Here is a 15046-nt window from a genome sequence, read left to right as displayed (position 1 = left end):
AGATCAAACTGAACTTAACTTAGGCCTACTTTCCTAAAATACTCACATTGCAAAATTTCTATTAACTTCTGCCATTTTTGAACTTTAACCTAAATTATCATTTTACTAAATTCAAAATTTGAACTTTCATCTTTTCAAAAGTGTATAGCCTACCTAATTGAACTGTAACTTTTGATGAACATTAGGCTTATGCCTATCCAAAATCACATAAGCCTACTTTGAGCCGGCACGGTACTCCTAGAACCCTGAGATAAGAATTTCATCTAAATGTATAACCATATTTGTACAATTAGATAAATAAAAGGTTTATATGTGTACATTATTGTAAACCCTGGACATTTATTTATTTACCAACACACATAGACAAATAAAGAACTTTACAACGTAATGAATGAGTTTGCTTAACTCCTAAGCAATATTCATGACGTTAGCTGAGTTACACGTTTACTGTTAAGTCATACTACACCCAACTGAACAATCAGTATACTTAAACTATTTATTTTACGTTATGAATGAGTTTGCGTAACTCCTAAGCAATATTCATGATGGTAGCTGAGTTACACGTTCACTGTAGTCATACAACACCCAACTGAACAATCTGTATAGGTACTTAAACTATTTATTTTACGTAATGAATGAGTTTGCTTAACTCCTAAGCAATATTCATGATGGTAGCTGAGTTACACGTTCACTGTAGTCATACAACACCCAACTGAACAATCTGTATACTTAAACTATTTATTTTACGTAATGAATGAGTTTGCTTAACTCCTAAGCAATATTCATGATGGTAGCTGAGTTACACGTTCACTGTAGTCATACAACACCCAACTGAACAATCTGTATACTTAAACTATTTATTTTACGTAATGAATGAGTTTGCTTAACTCCTAAGCAATATTCATGATGGTAGCTGAGTTACACGTTCACTGTAGTCATACTACACCCAACTGAACAATCTGTATACTTAAACTATTTATTTTACGTAATGAATGAGTTTGCTTAACTCCTAAGCAATATTCATGACGGTAGCTGAGTTACACGTTCACTGTAGTCGTACTACACCCAACTGAACAATCAGTATTATTAAACTATGTATCTTATGTAATGAATGAGTTTGCTTAACTCCTAAGCAATATTCATGACGGTAGCTGAGTTACACGTTCACTGTAGTCGTACTACACCCAACTGAACAATCAGTATTATTAAACTATTTATCTTATGTAATGAATGAGTTTGCTTAACTCCTAAGCAATATTCATGACGGTAGCTGAGTTACACGTTCACTGTAGTCGTACTACACCCAACTGAACAATCAGTATTATTAAACTATTTATTTTACGTAATGAATGAGTTTTTGTGCGTTTTTGAGTTTTTTTAACGACAAGGCCCATTCCAGTCTACTGGTCAACGGCTGCTTTCTTCAAGGTATCAAGGTATCAAGGTTTTGTTAAACTCCTAAGCGTTATTCATGATGGTAGCTGTGTTACACGTTTTTTGGAACCCAGTTTTAGTGTTATAAGCAAATATGCTATTTTTTAAACAGAAAAGAGATACTATGCACACTGAAAGACAAGACCTTTGTTAAGGATATTTCCAACTTTGCACAGGACAATACCAATGTGGAGGCTACTCTGGGAGAGGTGACAACTCTGGCTCCAGCTGATGCAATATCTCGTCTCAATCAGTTGATAGTCCGCTATCCCAAGTGTGCCCCACCTCTGGTAGAGAAGATGAGACTCCAGCTGTCTGTCAGAGACTGGCCTCAAGCCTTGGACACTGCTGCAAGGGTTCTCACCTTAGAGTCTACCAACCTAGCTGCACTAGAGGTAGTTTACCATCTTATCAAAGACCCGTTAAAAGTAGCTTATAGGTTATATACTTATAGGTTATATATATAGGTTATATACCATGAAACTGACCAGGAAGTGTGTACCTGATGAAGTAAAAAGTCAAAAGTTGGATAAGGGTGAAATAGTTGTATTGCATAGCGAAGATGTCATGATCATGAAATGGCGAGATAAACGAGTTGTCTCTCTTATTTCAACCTTCCATTCCCATGAAATGAGATTGAAAACTAGCAAGAGTGGTAAGCAAGAAATTAAGCCAGTTTTGGTACTTGACTATAATAAACAAATGGGAGAGGTTGACTTGAGGGATCAAATGCTACACAGTTATCAGCTTGAAAGAAAGAGGGGGCAGAAATGGTACATACAAATTTTCAAAAGACTGCTAAATGTTACTGTTTTGAATTCCTATCTTATTTGGAAATGTACCAATCAAAAAAGTGAACATTTTGCCTTCAGATTTAGAACTGGTAAAAATGTTATTTGAAACCTATGGATCCCAAGTGCAGAGAAATGTAAGTGGTAGACCATCGATCGAACCCAAACCAGCTCGGCAAACCGAAAGACATTTCCTTTACCTCATTCCACCTACTGCAAACAAAGTGAATGCTCAAAGAAGATGTTGTGTGTGTTCCAAGAGAGGAATTAGAAGGGACACTAGGTACTGGTGCCCAAAATGTGAAGCTGGACTATGTTTGGGAGAATGTTTCGAAGATTACCACACAAAACTCAACTTTTAAGGTAGGAAAAACTTTTATAACTGTCCTAGACTTTAAATGTAGGGCCTATTATATATATTTTTTAAAGCCAGTAATTTGCTGTTTAATTTGGTAAAAGAATTGTTAAAATATAATTATAAATAACAAAGTTATATGCGTTTATTGTACAAATGTTCCGAGCCTGCTGGAAAGCCTAAAAAACCCACGCAGCAGGGTTGGTCTTTATTAAAAAAACTCGTGCGTTGAAGGGTTAACCAGGTATATAAGCTACCTTCATACAAAATTTGATTTCAATCGGTTCAGTTTTTCTTGCGTTATAAAGTAACAGACAGACACACACACACACACACACACACACACACACACGCATACGGGGTTTTACCGAATACTCGCAAACACCTAATTGTGGCATCTTTCAACCTGCGGCCACCAGTGGATGAAGGAAGGTGGTAGAAACATGTCTGCATCGATATTTTTAATGAACACTCCATTTTAACATCTAACATTCCAGTTTTTAAATTGTGGCACCATGCCACAAATCGGTATATATCAACAGTGTGTGGACAGGATGCCACTAATGCGTTGTAGTGCTCTAGCGGTGTGTGCGCCCCCCCTACTTCTCGCGTGCGCTGTTGCCAGTTCTCCGTTCTAGTTCCTTCATTCCGTTCTGTATTCATGTGGCTATGCCCTAGCCACTGTAGCTCATTTCCCGCGCTCATGACGTCGTCTTTTATTAGTGTAAGGATTTTATATGAAGTTTTTTTCAAAGCTCCAATAATTTTTACAATTAATGGATTTAAAGTCAATGGACCAAATGAAATGTCGTGAGGATTACATAAAACTACATGCTATTTTGTTGATATTTTATCGTCACATTGTATGTATGGTTTACGGACTGAGATACTAGGAATAAAGGCCTTAATGTGCTGGGTAAATTATAAGTTTCATGGGAATATACAAGAAATTTATTCTATCTATATATTAATTACGTAAGCCGATTCTTTGCGTCAAAATTGTGGGCGACTGGGAAGTCGTAGAACGACGTGAGAGGGCTCAAATTAAAGGTCTTTATCCCGTGACGGCGGGAAAAATAGTGAAATTTCCAAAATCTTAACACAAAATTAGATATAACGTACAATGTTCTCCATAAGAATAGCATTAGAAGGCATTTACTGCTGATTTTTGTTTACTTCAATCTAGCTGATCGTGATTTTATCATTAGCAAGTAAGCTTACATTTGGATTACTCATTTGCCAGTCAATTCTGCAACGTAATGTATACTATATAAAACCAACTATGTAAAGGGATAACGTTACCTTTAATAATCAAGACTTTTTAGTTATGTCAAAGTAGAAATAAATTGTTTTCAAGATTTAAGAAACGATTCAAGATTAAAAGAAGATCTTCTTTGTTTTTATTTCAAAACATATGTAAAAGATTTATTCCAATTTTTTTTTTTTTTTTAATTTACTAACATTTATATTTGAAATTTATTGTAGTGCTTAATCAATATTTTGTATGAAGTGGAATAACCTCAACGGTTACTCTTAGAAAACAATTTGGGAATAGAGATGAAGTAGGTTCGTACAGGTATTCAAACGAACCAAAAATATTTATGTCGTGATTAGTTTCGATAACTGGGTAATGGAACCCTAACTAGCCGCAAAATAGTTAGTAATTAGACGTTGACTAGGCCCTTTTTTGGTAGAATATGTAAATCAATCGCACCTTTAGGAGGATTAACACCACATACTTACACTAGGCTAATAGTGGTTTTTTAATGTTGATCACAAACAAATTTAGGTCCAAGTTCAGTCAATGGGATGCTTTACTTAAGAATAATTTTGTTAAACCTTTACAAAATGAGCATAGACTTAGAAATAATAACTGGGTAGGGTATCTCAACACACCATTTTTTGCCTTTTCTTATTTGACGAAGTCAATTTCCAATACTGTATTTCAATCGGGGAAGCCTTGTTATCAGTATTAACCAAAAAACCAAAGCTACCTTAATAAACCAATATTTATTCATAAACATGTTTGCTGCCTTTAGCAGTTAAACCTCTGGAATCATTCAAATTCTTTATTGAACATAACGTTATCAACAAAAGCAAACAAAGACAAACAACAAACTGTTTTGTTTTTTTTCACAAAAGATATGTTGTAGTGGGATATCTAGGCCTATCCTGACATATAGATAATTTGATTCTGAGTTTGTTTAAATATTCCAACAATAATTCCTTTTCCGTAGCTTTTTAGGGACTATGTCCCTACAAGCCAATAGTTTACATTAAAATACGCAATAAGTATGACTCCGTTTTTTCTGTATGCATATATTTAATTCATGGTGATTTAAAAGTATGCGTAACGAATTTTTCACCTCACTATGATGTTTTTAGCTGTTTTACATACATTTAGCTGGTTTATATTGGTGGCTGAAAGTTACGTTTTGCTGGTCATGCCAGCTGTCATCGTCATATGGGGACCGAGCAGGGGTTTACATCCCTAGGGCCGCAAAATCACTTGTTCGCCTATTTACTTAAAACATTAATGCATATTAAATGCACAAGCTGTATCCATGGCATTGCAATAGACTTGTTTTTTGTCACAGCTGCCTAGACAACTATTTATTGTTATTTTTGATTTTGCTGATCCCTCAAAATATTTCACATAAATAAGAGGGACATTATATTGCAAAACATACTTGGGTGAAAAATAGCGCTCGTACCAAAAACACTTTGATATACTAAATTATTTGTTTTCTAAGCTATTTAAAAAGGTCTGGATATAAATTGGGAAATTTTGTATTTTTAAGGTAACGTTTTTCTCCATTTCATATATTAGTAACAATATATAGTATCAAATTCAGTAATAACATTGACTACTGTATTTAAACCTTAACACAAGTATTTATATATTCATTGAGGCTACTGGTGCTACCGCTGATGGCTTATGCATGTGTACGTTAGTAGCTAGCAGACAATTTGCCAACTAGGAACATGAAATCAGCTGTTCCCCGTCTTCACTGTCGCGGTTGCTCGCCTAGCATGTCAACAGCTGACTGCTGTAAAAATTGGATGAGGCGACAGTAACTTTTTCTAGTACGCTTCTTTACCATGGCATCTGCCAATTCAATTTTGTCCTAAAAATGTATACACATCTCTAAGATTTGTTGCCAACTAACAAGCAATTTAAATTAAAAAAAAACTATTGTTAATCATCCCTGCAAAACTGCTAATAATTCATGATCAAATTTTCATCAGAATTCCGTTAGTTTAAATCAACGATCACATAAGACCAATAGATGGAGCACATCTATATAACTAACATACAAGCAGTTCAGGTCCGCCTAGAAGTGGTAGATGCCAATGAAAACGGCACCAAAACTCAATGTCCAGCTTCAAAATAACTTGACATTTAAGCCCCCCATACACTATCGAACATGCCACCCGACCTGACGACCTGACCTGACGACCCAACCTGACTTATGTCGGGTGTTTCCCACACATTATCGAGCATGTTACCCAACAAGTCAGGTGAAATATTAGTTCTGAGATGGATTTTGAGACGACTGTTAGCTGTTTCAGGGGGATTTTCAGCGATGATTTTAGGGATTTTTAGAGCCTATGGAACTAGGCTCTTAAATTTTCAATTTTATTTTTAACAAACTTTAAATCACACTCTGGATACAGTTCCTTGCACTTTTCCATCAGGATATCTTGCCCCTATGTGCATGTTTGTTGCAATAGAGTTTACTTTTGACAGCCCACAACGCCTTCTGGTCTCTGTAGAGTTAAAAAATTCTGACCAGAACTGTTTATTATTATTAAATGACATTATGGAAAAATGGGACGGTTATCACGCACAACTCGCTAAGTACAAGTTAACTGGAAACTGTGGCCAACATGTCAGGCGGACGGCTCGAGTCGGGTGGGGCTACCGAACCGAGCATCCGACCTGACATATCCGTCGAGCATGTCGGGTCGGAACCCACACACTGTCCAATATGTTCGACAAGACGTCGGATCCCGACATGTCCGTCCAACATGTTGGATAGTGTATGGGGGGCTTTTAGACTAAAGGTAAATCGTTGACACTTCGTGTGAAAGATGTCAATTAGTCTAGGACACTATTGGTTCTAATTAAAAGCTCAAAAGTTTATATTTTCTATTTTAAATCTTGAAATAAAGTCGGTACTTTTAAATGAGTTTTTAAATATGACATAACAAAGTTCGTCGGCTGTTACTGTTTTTATTTCTTCTTCAGGTAAGAAAAAAAAACTGTGGATTTTGTGGCTAAAGAGCTCAATATCTTGGATAATATTTTTTTAAATTTTTATAAAGGAGAGTTGTATAAAGAGTTTCAGAAACCATCTTGTGACTTTAAAAATTTTTACATTGTAAACCAAACGCTAAACCTTTAACACACTTTAATACGATATAGATACATATATTATAAATTAATTTGTAGCTTTTTAGAATTTTTCTTTCGCCCAACAAGTTTTTGTAATTATTGTAAACTAACTTTTTCTAAGATACGGTAAACGCTAGAAAACAAATTAAAAGCGTATTTTAAAGGCCATTGTTCAACCGTCTTGAATTGTTACATACCAACCTTTAGGGCCCATTGGTGACATTGGGGGGTGGAAGTCTAAATTTAGTTCATTACAATTACGTCAATGACCTTGAGCTCTGCTAGTAAGATGCTGTGGTATGGTGGCGTGTCGGGGAGAAGAGTAAAGGGGATTAATTATTGTTCATGCTTACTCATTCGCTCTTACCCACAAACAAATTTATTTCAAGCCTAAAATGAAGAATGTAGATCTAACTTCTATATTCGTTTGGAAAACGTCAGTAAGAGGCAAGTCTAGACTGTTCCTATGTCTGCGCGGTCCATCACTAGTTACTTTCTTTACTTATTTTTTTTGAAAGCCTATGTGTCGATTATGTATCTTGAGCAATGTAAAATTAAGATGACGTTGTTCAAACTAAGATATAAGTTTGGACTTCCTTGTGTGACCAAAATGGTCGCCTACAGAGCAACAGAAGAATCTACAATTTCTTATAAAATTAGTTTTATTGACATTTGCAGACAGTTTTATATAATTGTTTTAAGGAAACCCAAAATCTATTGGCAATCATAAGTTAATATGATTTGAACTTTTTGCCTTATACAAATGAAATACCATGTGCATATTGGTCCTCTGGTCCTGTTAATACAATTTTTTGAAGGGTTTCTTTTATAATTTAAAACTATATCATTGCACAAGCATTTTCAAGGACTCTCTGCAGTTTTGTGTACTCTTGCAACTACTAATTCAAGAATCAGTTTGATGACCGATTAAAAATAATGTGTTTATACGTTATAAAGATTCAACTGTTAAATATCATAGTTTTTGAGGGTGGGACTGGAAATTTAGACTATATTAAAGATTTACATTCATAGTAGAACATTATATACTTTAAGTAAACCAACAGAAAAAGATTCTTTAAAATTTTCAAGTTCATTTTAGAACAAACTGTTAGCTCCGCCTCCCAGTTAACTGAGAATTTCAAGAAGTAGACATATTAAATAAATAATAAGTGAAGTTAAATATATCCCACAGGGATTTTAAAAAACATTACACAAACTTCACGGATGCCAATATACTTCTATCAACCTTACTAGGAATTTCCTAAAACTGATATTGTACGTTGAAATAGGTTTATCTATCTATCTATTCTATTCTATATTCTATCACTATTATAAAGAAGAGGGGGTGTCTGTGTGTGTGTTTGTATGAGCTAATCTCAAAAAATACTGATCCGACTATGCTCAAATTGCACACAAATGAAGCTACAGCTCCGAGGATACATAATATAGAACTATTGCCGCTTCGATATTCACCTAGGGCTTTGCCCCGTGGGCTTTCAAAAATCTGAGATGAGAGATTTAAAAGTAAATATTGATTGATGGTATCCATGGTAACAAAGAACAAACCTAGTAAGTTTAAAAATGTAAACAAGCAGAACTAACTAACTGTCAAATCTATATATTAATTTGAAACTGTTTTTCTTTGTGACAGCTATTTTGAGAGAACGGCTGGGCGTAGAAACTCGGTAGAGGTGTCTAAAGAAAGGTCTTGGTCTGTAGATGAGCCATCAAAAGAGAAACATGGTGAATTCCCTCGGGGCTCTGCCCCAGTGGCCTTTAAATTCCCATCCCATGTTATTCTTATGGAGGAAAACGGGGTTTTTGTCACAGCTAATTTGAGAGAACGGCTGGGCGTAAAAACTTGGTAGGGGTGTCTAAAGAAAGGTATTGGTCTGTAGGTGAGCCCTCAAAAGAGAAACAAGGTAAATTTCCTTGGGGCTCTGCCCCAGAGGCCTTTAAAGTTCACTCTGCAATTTTGTTTACATTAAGACCATATGGATAATTTTACACTACTTTTAATGAACCAGCTGTTAATATTAAGATTGTCATTCAAAGGTCTACTGAACTGTCAAAATCAAATGTTTACATTATTATTTATGATTTGAAATAGATTCTCCACTACATGGCAAGTTTTTTATAGTTTCAACAAATTATGAATTTACTATACGTTTTAAATGTTTTGTTCAAAAATCTATGCTTTATTGCTCTTAGAAAATTTTAAATTATGAAATAAGTGTGACATATCAATTTTGAAGGAATAGATAATTATTCCTTATCGGGTTAGCTTATATATATTGTATGGTTGGCACTTGCCTTTTTTGCCAACTTTCAATCACCATTTATTTTTAACTCAAGAAAGTACACCAGAAATTCATTTATCGGTATAAAAGTTTTCGATAATCGGTATGAAAATTGTGTCATAGATGAGTGCGTTGAGGATGAGAGCTGTGTTCAAGTTTTGAAATAGACTAACTACGGAGTATGTTTCATCTATGGTTTTGGTGAAGTAGTTGAACTAATGTCAATTCAGGTATTAAAATAAATTTGTACAGGGTTTTTACTTTTTTGATATACACATGTAGCTAGGTCGAACAACGCATCTAAACCTCACTACATACAAAACATTCGGAAACACAACAGTGTCATCACATCTCATCGCATTTGCATAATTTGTTACCAAGGCTGGACTAGGTTATGCATTTGGTTCCGCAAATGTTCAAGATTTGTGATCAAATTTCCTACAATTATGGTTCATTCCATCTACGAAATACATGCACAGCTTTATGTGATCAATATGGCCAAGGCAAAACTACCCCAAAAGTTAACGAATTATCAAGTAAGAACAGGATGATTAAATACATGGGTCGATGTGGCAAGAGAAGGAATTAAAATTGCTTGGATCGAAGTAAGAATGTTACTGCTTTCTGGAGAATCAGATATTTTTATCAAATAAAAAAACTAATTTAATATGCTGATAAAATTCTGTATTTTTATGACCAAAGATGAAGATTTACTTTTAAACCCGGATACAATTTGAATGATTTTCCTAAAGCAGATTGAATTATTTGTTAGTAATATTGACTCTTTCCGTAACATGATAGACTAATTATATGAACTCCTTCTCCCATACAGTGAAAGTGGCTTTGACATGAAACGAACTCATGAACAAACAATTATAAGACTCATAAAAAACCTTTTGGGCAACCTAAAGCCGATATAAAGGTAGGAAATATTGTGTTAAACGAATTCATCAATCACATTTTTTAGGGAACCCAATCGTCATGCTTATTATTGCTTATCTTCCCTTCATTTAACTAAGATTTTAATGACTTCACTGTATCTATCGCAATTAGCTGAATTTGCATAAAACCTCAAGATTAACCGTCGATTTCGACGGGGTTCCACTAGTCTCTATATATTAATTTGAAACTGTTTTTCTTTGTCACAGCTATTTTGAGAGAACGGCTGGGAGTAGAAACTCGGTAGAGGTGTCTAAAGAAAGGTCTTAGTCTGTAGATGAGCCATCAAAAGAGAAACGTGGTGAATTCCCTTGGGGCTCTGCCCCCGTGGCCTTTAAATTCCCATCCCATGTTATTCTTATGGAGGAAAACGGGGTTTTTGTCACAGCTAATTTGAGAGAACGGCTGGGCGTAAAAACTTGGTCGGGGTCTCTAAAGAAAGGTCTTGGTCTGTAGATGAGCCATCAAAAGAGGAAAGAAGTAAATTCCCTTGGGGCTCTGTCCCAGAAGCCTTTAAAGTTGCCTCTTCAGATTTGTTTACATTACGACCATATGCATAATTCTACACTACTTTTTAATGCAACAGCTGTTAATATTTAAATTGTGATTTATTGAATTTGTCAAAATGAAGTACAGTATTTGCAATGGACTTTTCTGATTTTAAAATTGATTTTCTTCTGCATCGTGTCATGTTTTGCAATATAATGTTCTATCGCCTAATCAGTGGAAAATCCTAATATCACAGTAACTCTTAAAATTATTTCTTATGGAGTTAACTTATATCTATTGTATGGGTTGGTTTCTGCCTTTTTTACCACTTTTTGGAGATTGTACGTAGGTGATATTTTTTGGCATATTGCATCTGTAGACGAAACTTGGGTTGGTGTAATTATTACAATGGAAAAGAGCGAGAAATCCTGGACAATTTGATATAGGCTAAAAATAAAACTGAACTAACACTGTGCTACATTTCTTGAGCAATCATTGAAATAACCGATTTGCAAACAATGGAAGCATAGAGAAAGGTATAGAACACAACCAAGTAGAAGAAATAGAAATAATGTGTTTTTTACACTAAAAAAACAAGATCGGCTTTTTGAAAAAAGATCAGATATTTACAAAAGATTTTGATTATATCTAACTGTTGTGTAGATCGTGAGTATTTCCATAATCTTTGAGTCGCCTGTAATGCTTCGCAATTGCTCGAATTCGAGCAACAGGTACACTAGTTGATTTTGATTTCACAATTCAACACAGCTGGTTCAAACCTTATTAAATACTGCACGAATATTAGAACAGAGAGGGTAAGGATTATAAATTTAAAATAATGATGTCACTAGCCTGAATGTAAACATTATTTAACATTACCTAAAGAAGCTGCCAAACCATATGTAAATGTAATTTCATTATTATAGGATTGTTTCGGTAACAGTACTTCATTTGTTTATGATCTAACTATACTGAGTCTGTTTGTTAATTATACTTAAATATACTTAATTTTGTGAAATGTTGTAATAATATTTATTTATTTTTATAATAATTCATTGTAAAAGAAATCATTCGATGGATATAGGAAATAATCAACATTCTATATTGCCTTATCAACCTAGGCCCTTATCCTGAGTTATGAGGTATATTCTTTTGATTTATTTGTTTGTAAACAGTAATATAATCCCCCTGCCCCAGCAAACCTATAGACTGAGCGAATTCCCGTTTGCCTGATTATAATTTCACTAAAATATGTTAGAAAATTGCCCTATTAACATGTATGGAACTATTGTGATAGTTTTTCGTTTACAGTGCAAACCATTAAACACATTCTTTTATTATAGGTATATGTGTGCTACACTATAGGATACCGTATAAATTAAAAGACCATATTTTCTTAAACCGTTTCCTCTCCCATCACTGCAATGATCATGTTCTACTTATATGCCAACCCCGTACGAAGGACGGGTATTCTACTAGTTATTAATAAAGTTGAGAATACTAAAGGTTCTACAAAACAAAACATTGAATAATAAAAATACATTTGTATGAAAGTAACAGATAGATTGACAAAATTGTAAAACGATCGTATAATATCTAACAATATCAAATTATTTACTGTATCACGGTTACAACTTTTAAACTACTTTTGTTATGACTCAATGTTAACCTCTTTAGGACCTTTCATTTTATGCTTTTGTTAGTGGGGACTGGTTAAAACACCACAGTAGGTTTTACAAATATGATTGTGAGATGATATTATAATCTGAACTAGATTATGCGTGTTGATAATAATATGTATTTTAATTTAAGTACTTTAATTGATTCGGTTATATGTTTACCTCATATAACATTTGAACATGGATTGAAACATTAGACGTCTTTGGAATACTCTGAGAGTGAGAAGCAAAACATAACTTTCAGCAATGATGCATCGAAATCTACCTTTACTGACTGATTCAGAAATGTAATTGCAAAATATTTTGTCAACATGACTAAAATGTTACAAAAAATAGATGTATCAGCACGAAATAGTTTGTAAGATAAAAAAAACAGTCTAGGACAACTTATATAGCGTTCTAACCTCAAACATTGTTATTGTTTCAGTGTACAAATTCAATTGATACAAAATAACTACGTTACCAATTTATGTTTGTAAACAAAAATCAATTTTTTAATGGTTGCGTAATAGCTATTTACATTACAAGTGTAGTAAGAGCGTTTTTACTTCACGCAGGTGAATGTTGTGCAACGAGCGGAAGCGAGTTGCATAATTCACCTCAGTGATGTAAACAGCACGCTCTTGCGTAACGTGTAACGTACAAGATTTTACCTGACCCGACAATAAACATGGGTTTACGTACAATATTTTTCATTATCCATTTCACTCATCTTCTATCAGTAACGTTCTTTTACTAACAAAAGGTAGGTTAGGTAGGAAAATACTTTAAAGCATAATAGGCCTAATAACATTCAAGCGCACAGCTGATTTCTAGCGTTGAACATCGTTGGCTCCATAGAGTTATATTTTTTAAGCTAAGCACTCAATGTTATTTAAATGGGTTTCTTTACATCACCGAGTGAGTTTTTGATACTTTACATCACTCGAGAAGTAAGGAAGTTGTATACATCACGCTAGGGATAGGGAAGTTTAACATGGCGGGTTAGGTAAAATCAATTTAAATTATTATTTACTACACAAATTATTTGTAATGTAAAACATTGTTCACCACTCGGAGCAATAGTATATTATTTATGGTACTTAAATTGTTTTATAGTACGTGGCAGTATAGTATTATTAGTTTATTAGTTGCTTGTTGCACTGTTCTACACACTGCTCAAGCTCTACAACTCATTAAGTGGCATCCTGTCCACACACTGTTGATATATACTGAATTGTGGCATGGTGCCACTATTTCGAGTGTAGGCTGGCGCGAGAATTGGCAACGTAGCATTAGGAAAGTTATAGTTCCGGCGGACGGCGCGAGGCGCGCTAGCTACCTGTATGGTTTCCCCCACAATTCGGTGTGTACCTGCGCTACTTAAACTCACATCAACGAGTTCAAAAATACTCAATGGCATGTGATGTTTAAACGACGTAATAATGCTGGAAAACCTCAAAAATGATCGAATTAGCTGTGGCACCCTGAAAAAGGTGCCACAATTTTTGAAGGTGCCACAGTACGGCCGTGTGCCTGTGAAGGATGCCACTATTCGGTGAATACAAACACACACACACACAATCTCATTTTTATATATTAGTATAGATTTACTAATATTACTGCCCCACTGTGCAGTTGCGAGCCCTGCATCACCTGGTCGTGGAAGAGACCTACATAAAAGGATTGGCAGAGCTGGAGGGGGTAGGGGTGTGGGTGTGAGGCAGCTCAGCTGGTCTCTTATTTTATAAGACAATTTACTAATAGTTGCGAGCCCTGCATCACCTAGTGGTGGAAGAGAGCCACACAAAAGGAGTGGCAGAGCTGGAGGGGGTAGGGGTGTGGGTGTGAGGCAGCTCAGCTGGTCTCTTATTTTATAAGATAATTTGCTAATATTACTTCTCCACTGTATAGTTGCGAGCCCTGCATCATTTGGTGGTGGAAGAGAGCCACACAAAAGGATTGGTAGAGCTGGAGGGGGTAGGTGTGTGGGTGGGAGGCAGCTCAGCTGGTCTCTTATTTTATAAGAGAATTTACTAATATTACTGCTTCACTGTGTAGTTGCGAGCCCTGCATCACCTGATGGTGGAAGAGAGCCACAAAATAGGATTGGCAGAGCTGGAGGGGGTAGGGGTGTGGGTGTGAGGCAGCTCAGCTGGTCTCTTATTAGAGAATTTACTAAAATTACTGCTTCACTGTGTAGTTGCGAGCCCTGCATCATCTGGTGGTGGAAGGGAGCCACAAAATAGGATTGGCAGAGCTGGAGGGGGTAGGGGTGTGGGTGTGAGGCAGCTCAGCTGGTCTCTTATTAGAGAATTTACTAATATTAATGCTCCATTGTGTAGTTGCGAGCCCTGCATCACCTGGTGGTGGAAGAGAGCCACAAAATAGGATTGGTAGAGCTGGAGGGGGTAGGGGTGTGGGTGTGAGGCAGCTCAGCTGGTCTCTTATTAGAGAATTTACTAATATTAATGCTCCATTGTGTAGTTGCGAGCCCTGCATCATCTGGTGGTGGAAGAGAGCCACAAAATAGGATTGGCAGAGCTGGAGGGGGTAGGGGTGTGGGTGTGAGGCAGCTCAGCTGGTCTCTTATTAGAGAATTTACTAATATTAATGCTCCATTGTGTAGTTGCGAGCCCTGCATCATCTGGTGGTGGAAGAGAGCCACAAAATAGGATTGG

General features: G+C 35.6%; 1 protein-coding gene across 1 annotated transcript in view; it reads left to right on the top strand.

Annotated features, from left to right (window-relative positions):
• Positions 1–15046, top strand: part of LOC128982850 (tetratricopeptide repeat protein 21B-like) — a 300450-nt gene that overhangs the window by 56417 nt on the left and 228987 nt on the right. Inside the window, exon 5 of the mRNA XM_054401889.1 lies at positions 1611–1829. Coding sequence (XP_054257864.1) covers positions 1611–1829 — 219 coding nt within the window. The remainder of the gene's footprint in view (positions 1–1610; positions 1830–15046) is intronic.

The sequence above is a fragment of the Macrosteles quadrilineatus genome, unplaced genomic scaffold, assembly GCF_028750875.1.
Source record: "Macrosteles quadrilineatus isolate MER2022 unplaced genomic scaffold, UCM_ALF_1.0 Scaffold_1__1_contigs__length_201487025, whole genome shotgun sequence".
NCBI classification, from domain to species: domain Eukaryota; kingdom Metazoa; phylum Arthropoda; class Insecta; order Hemiptera; family Cicadellidae; genus Macrosteles; species Macrosteles quadrilineatus.
Note: the sequence above shows the minus strand (reverse complement) of the source record. Positions and strands in the feature narration are given on the sequence as shown.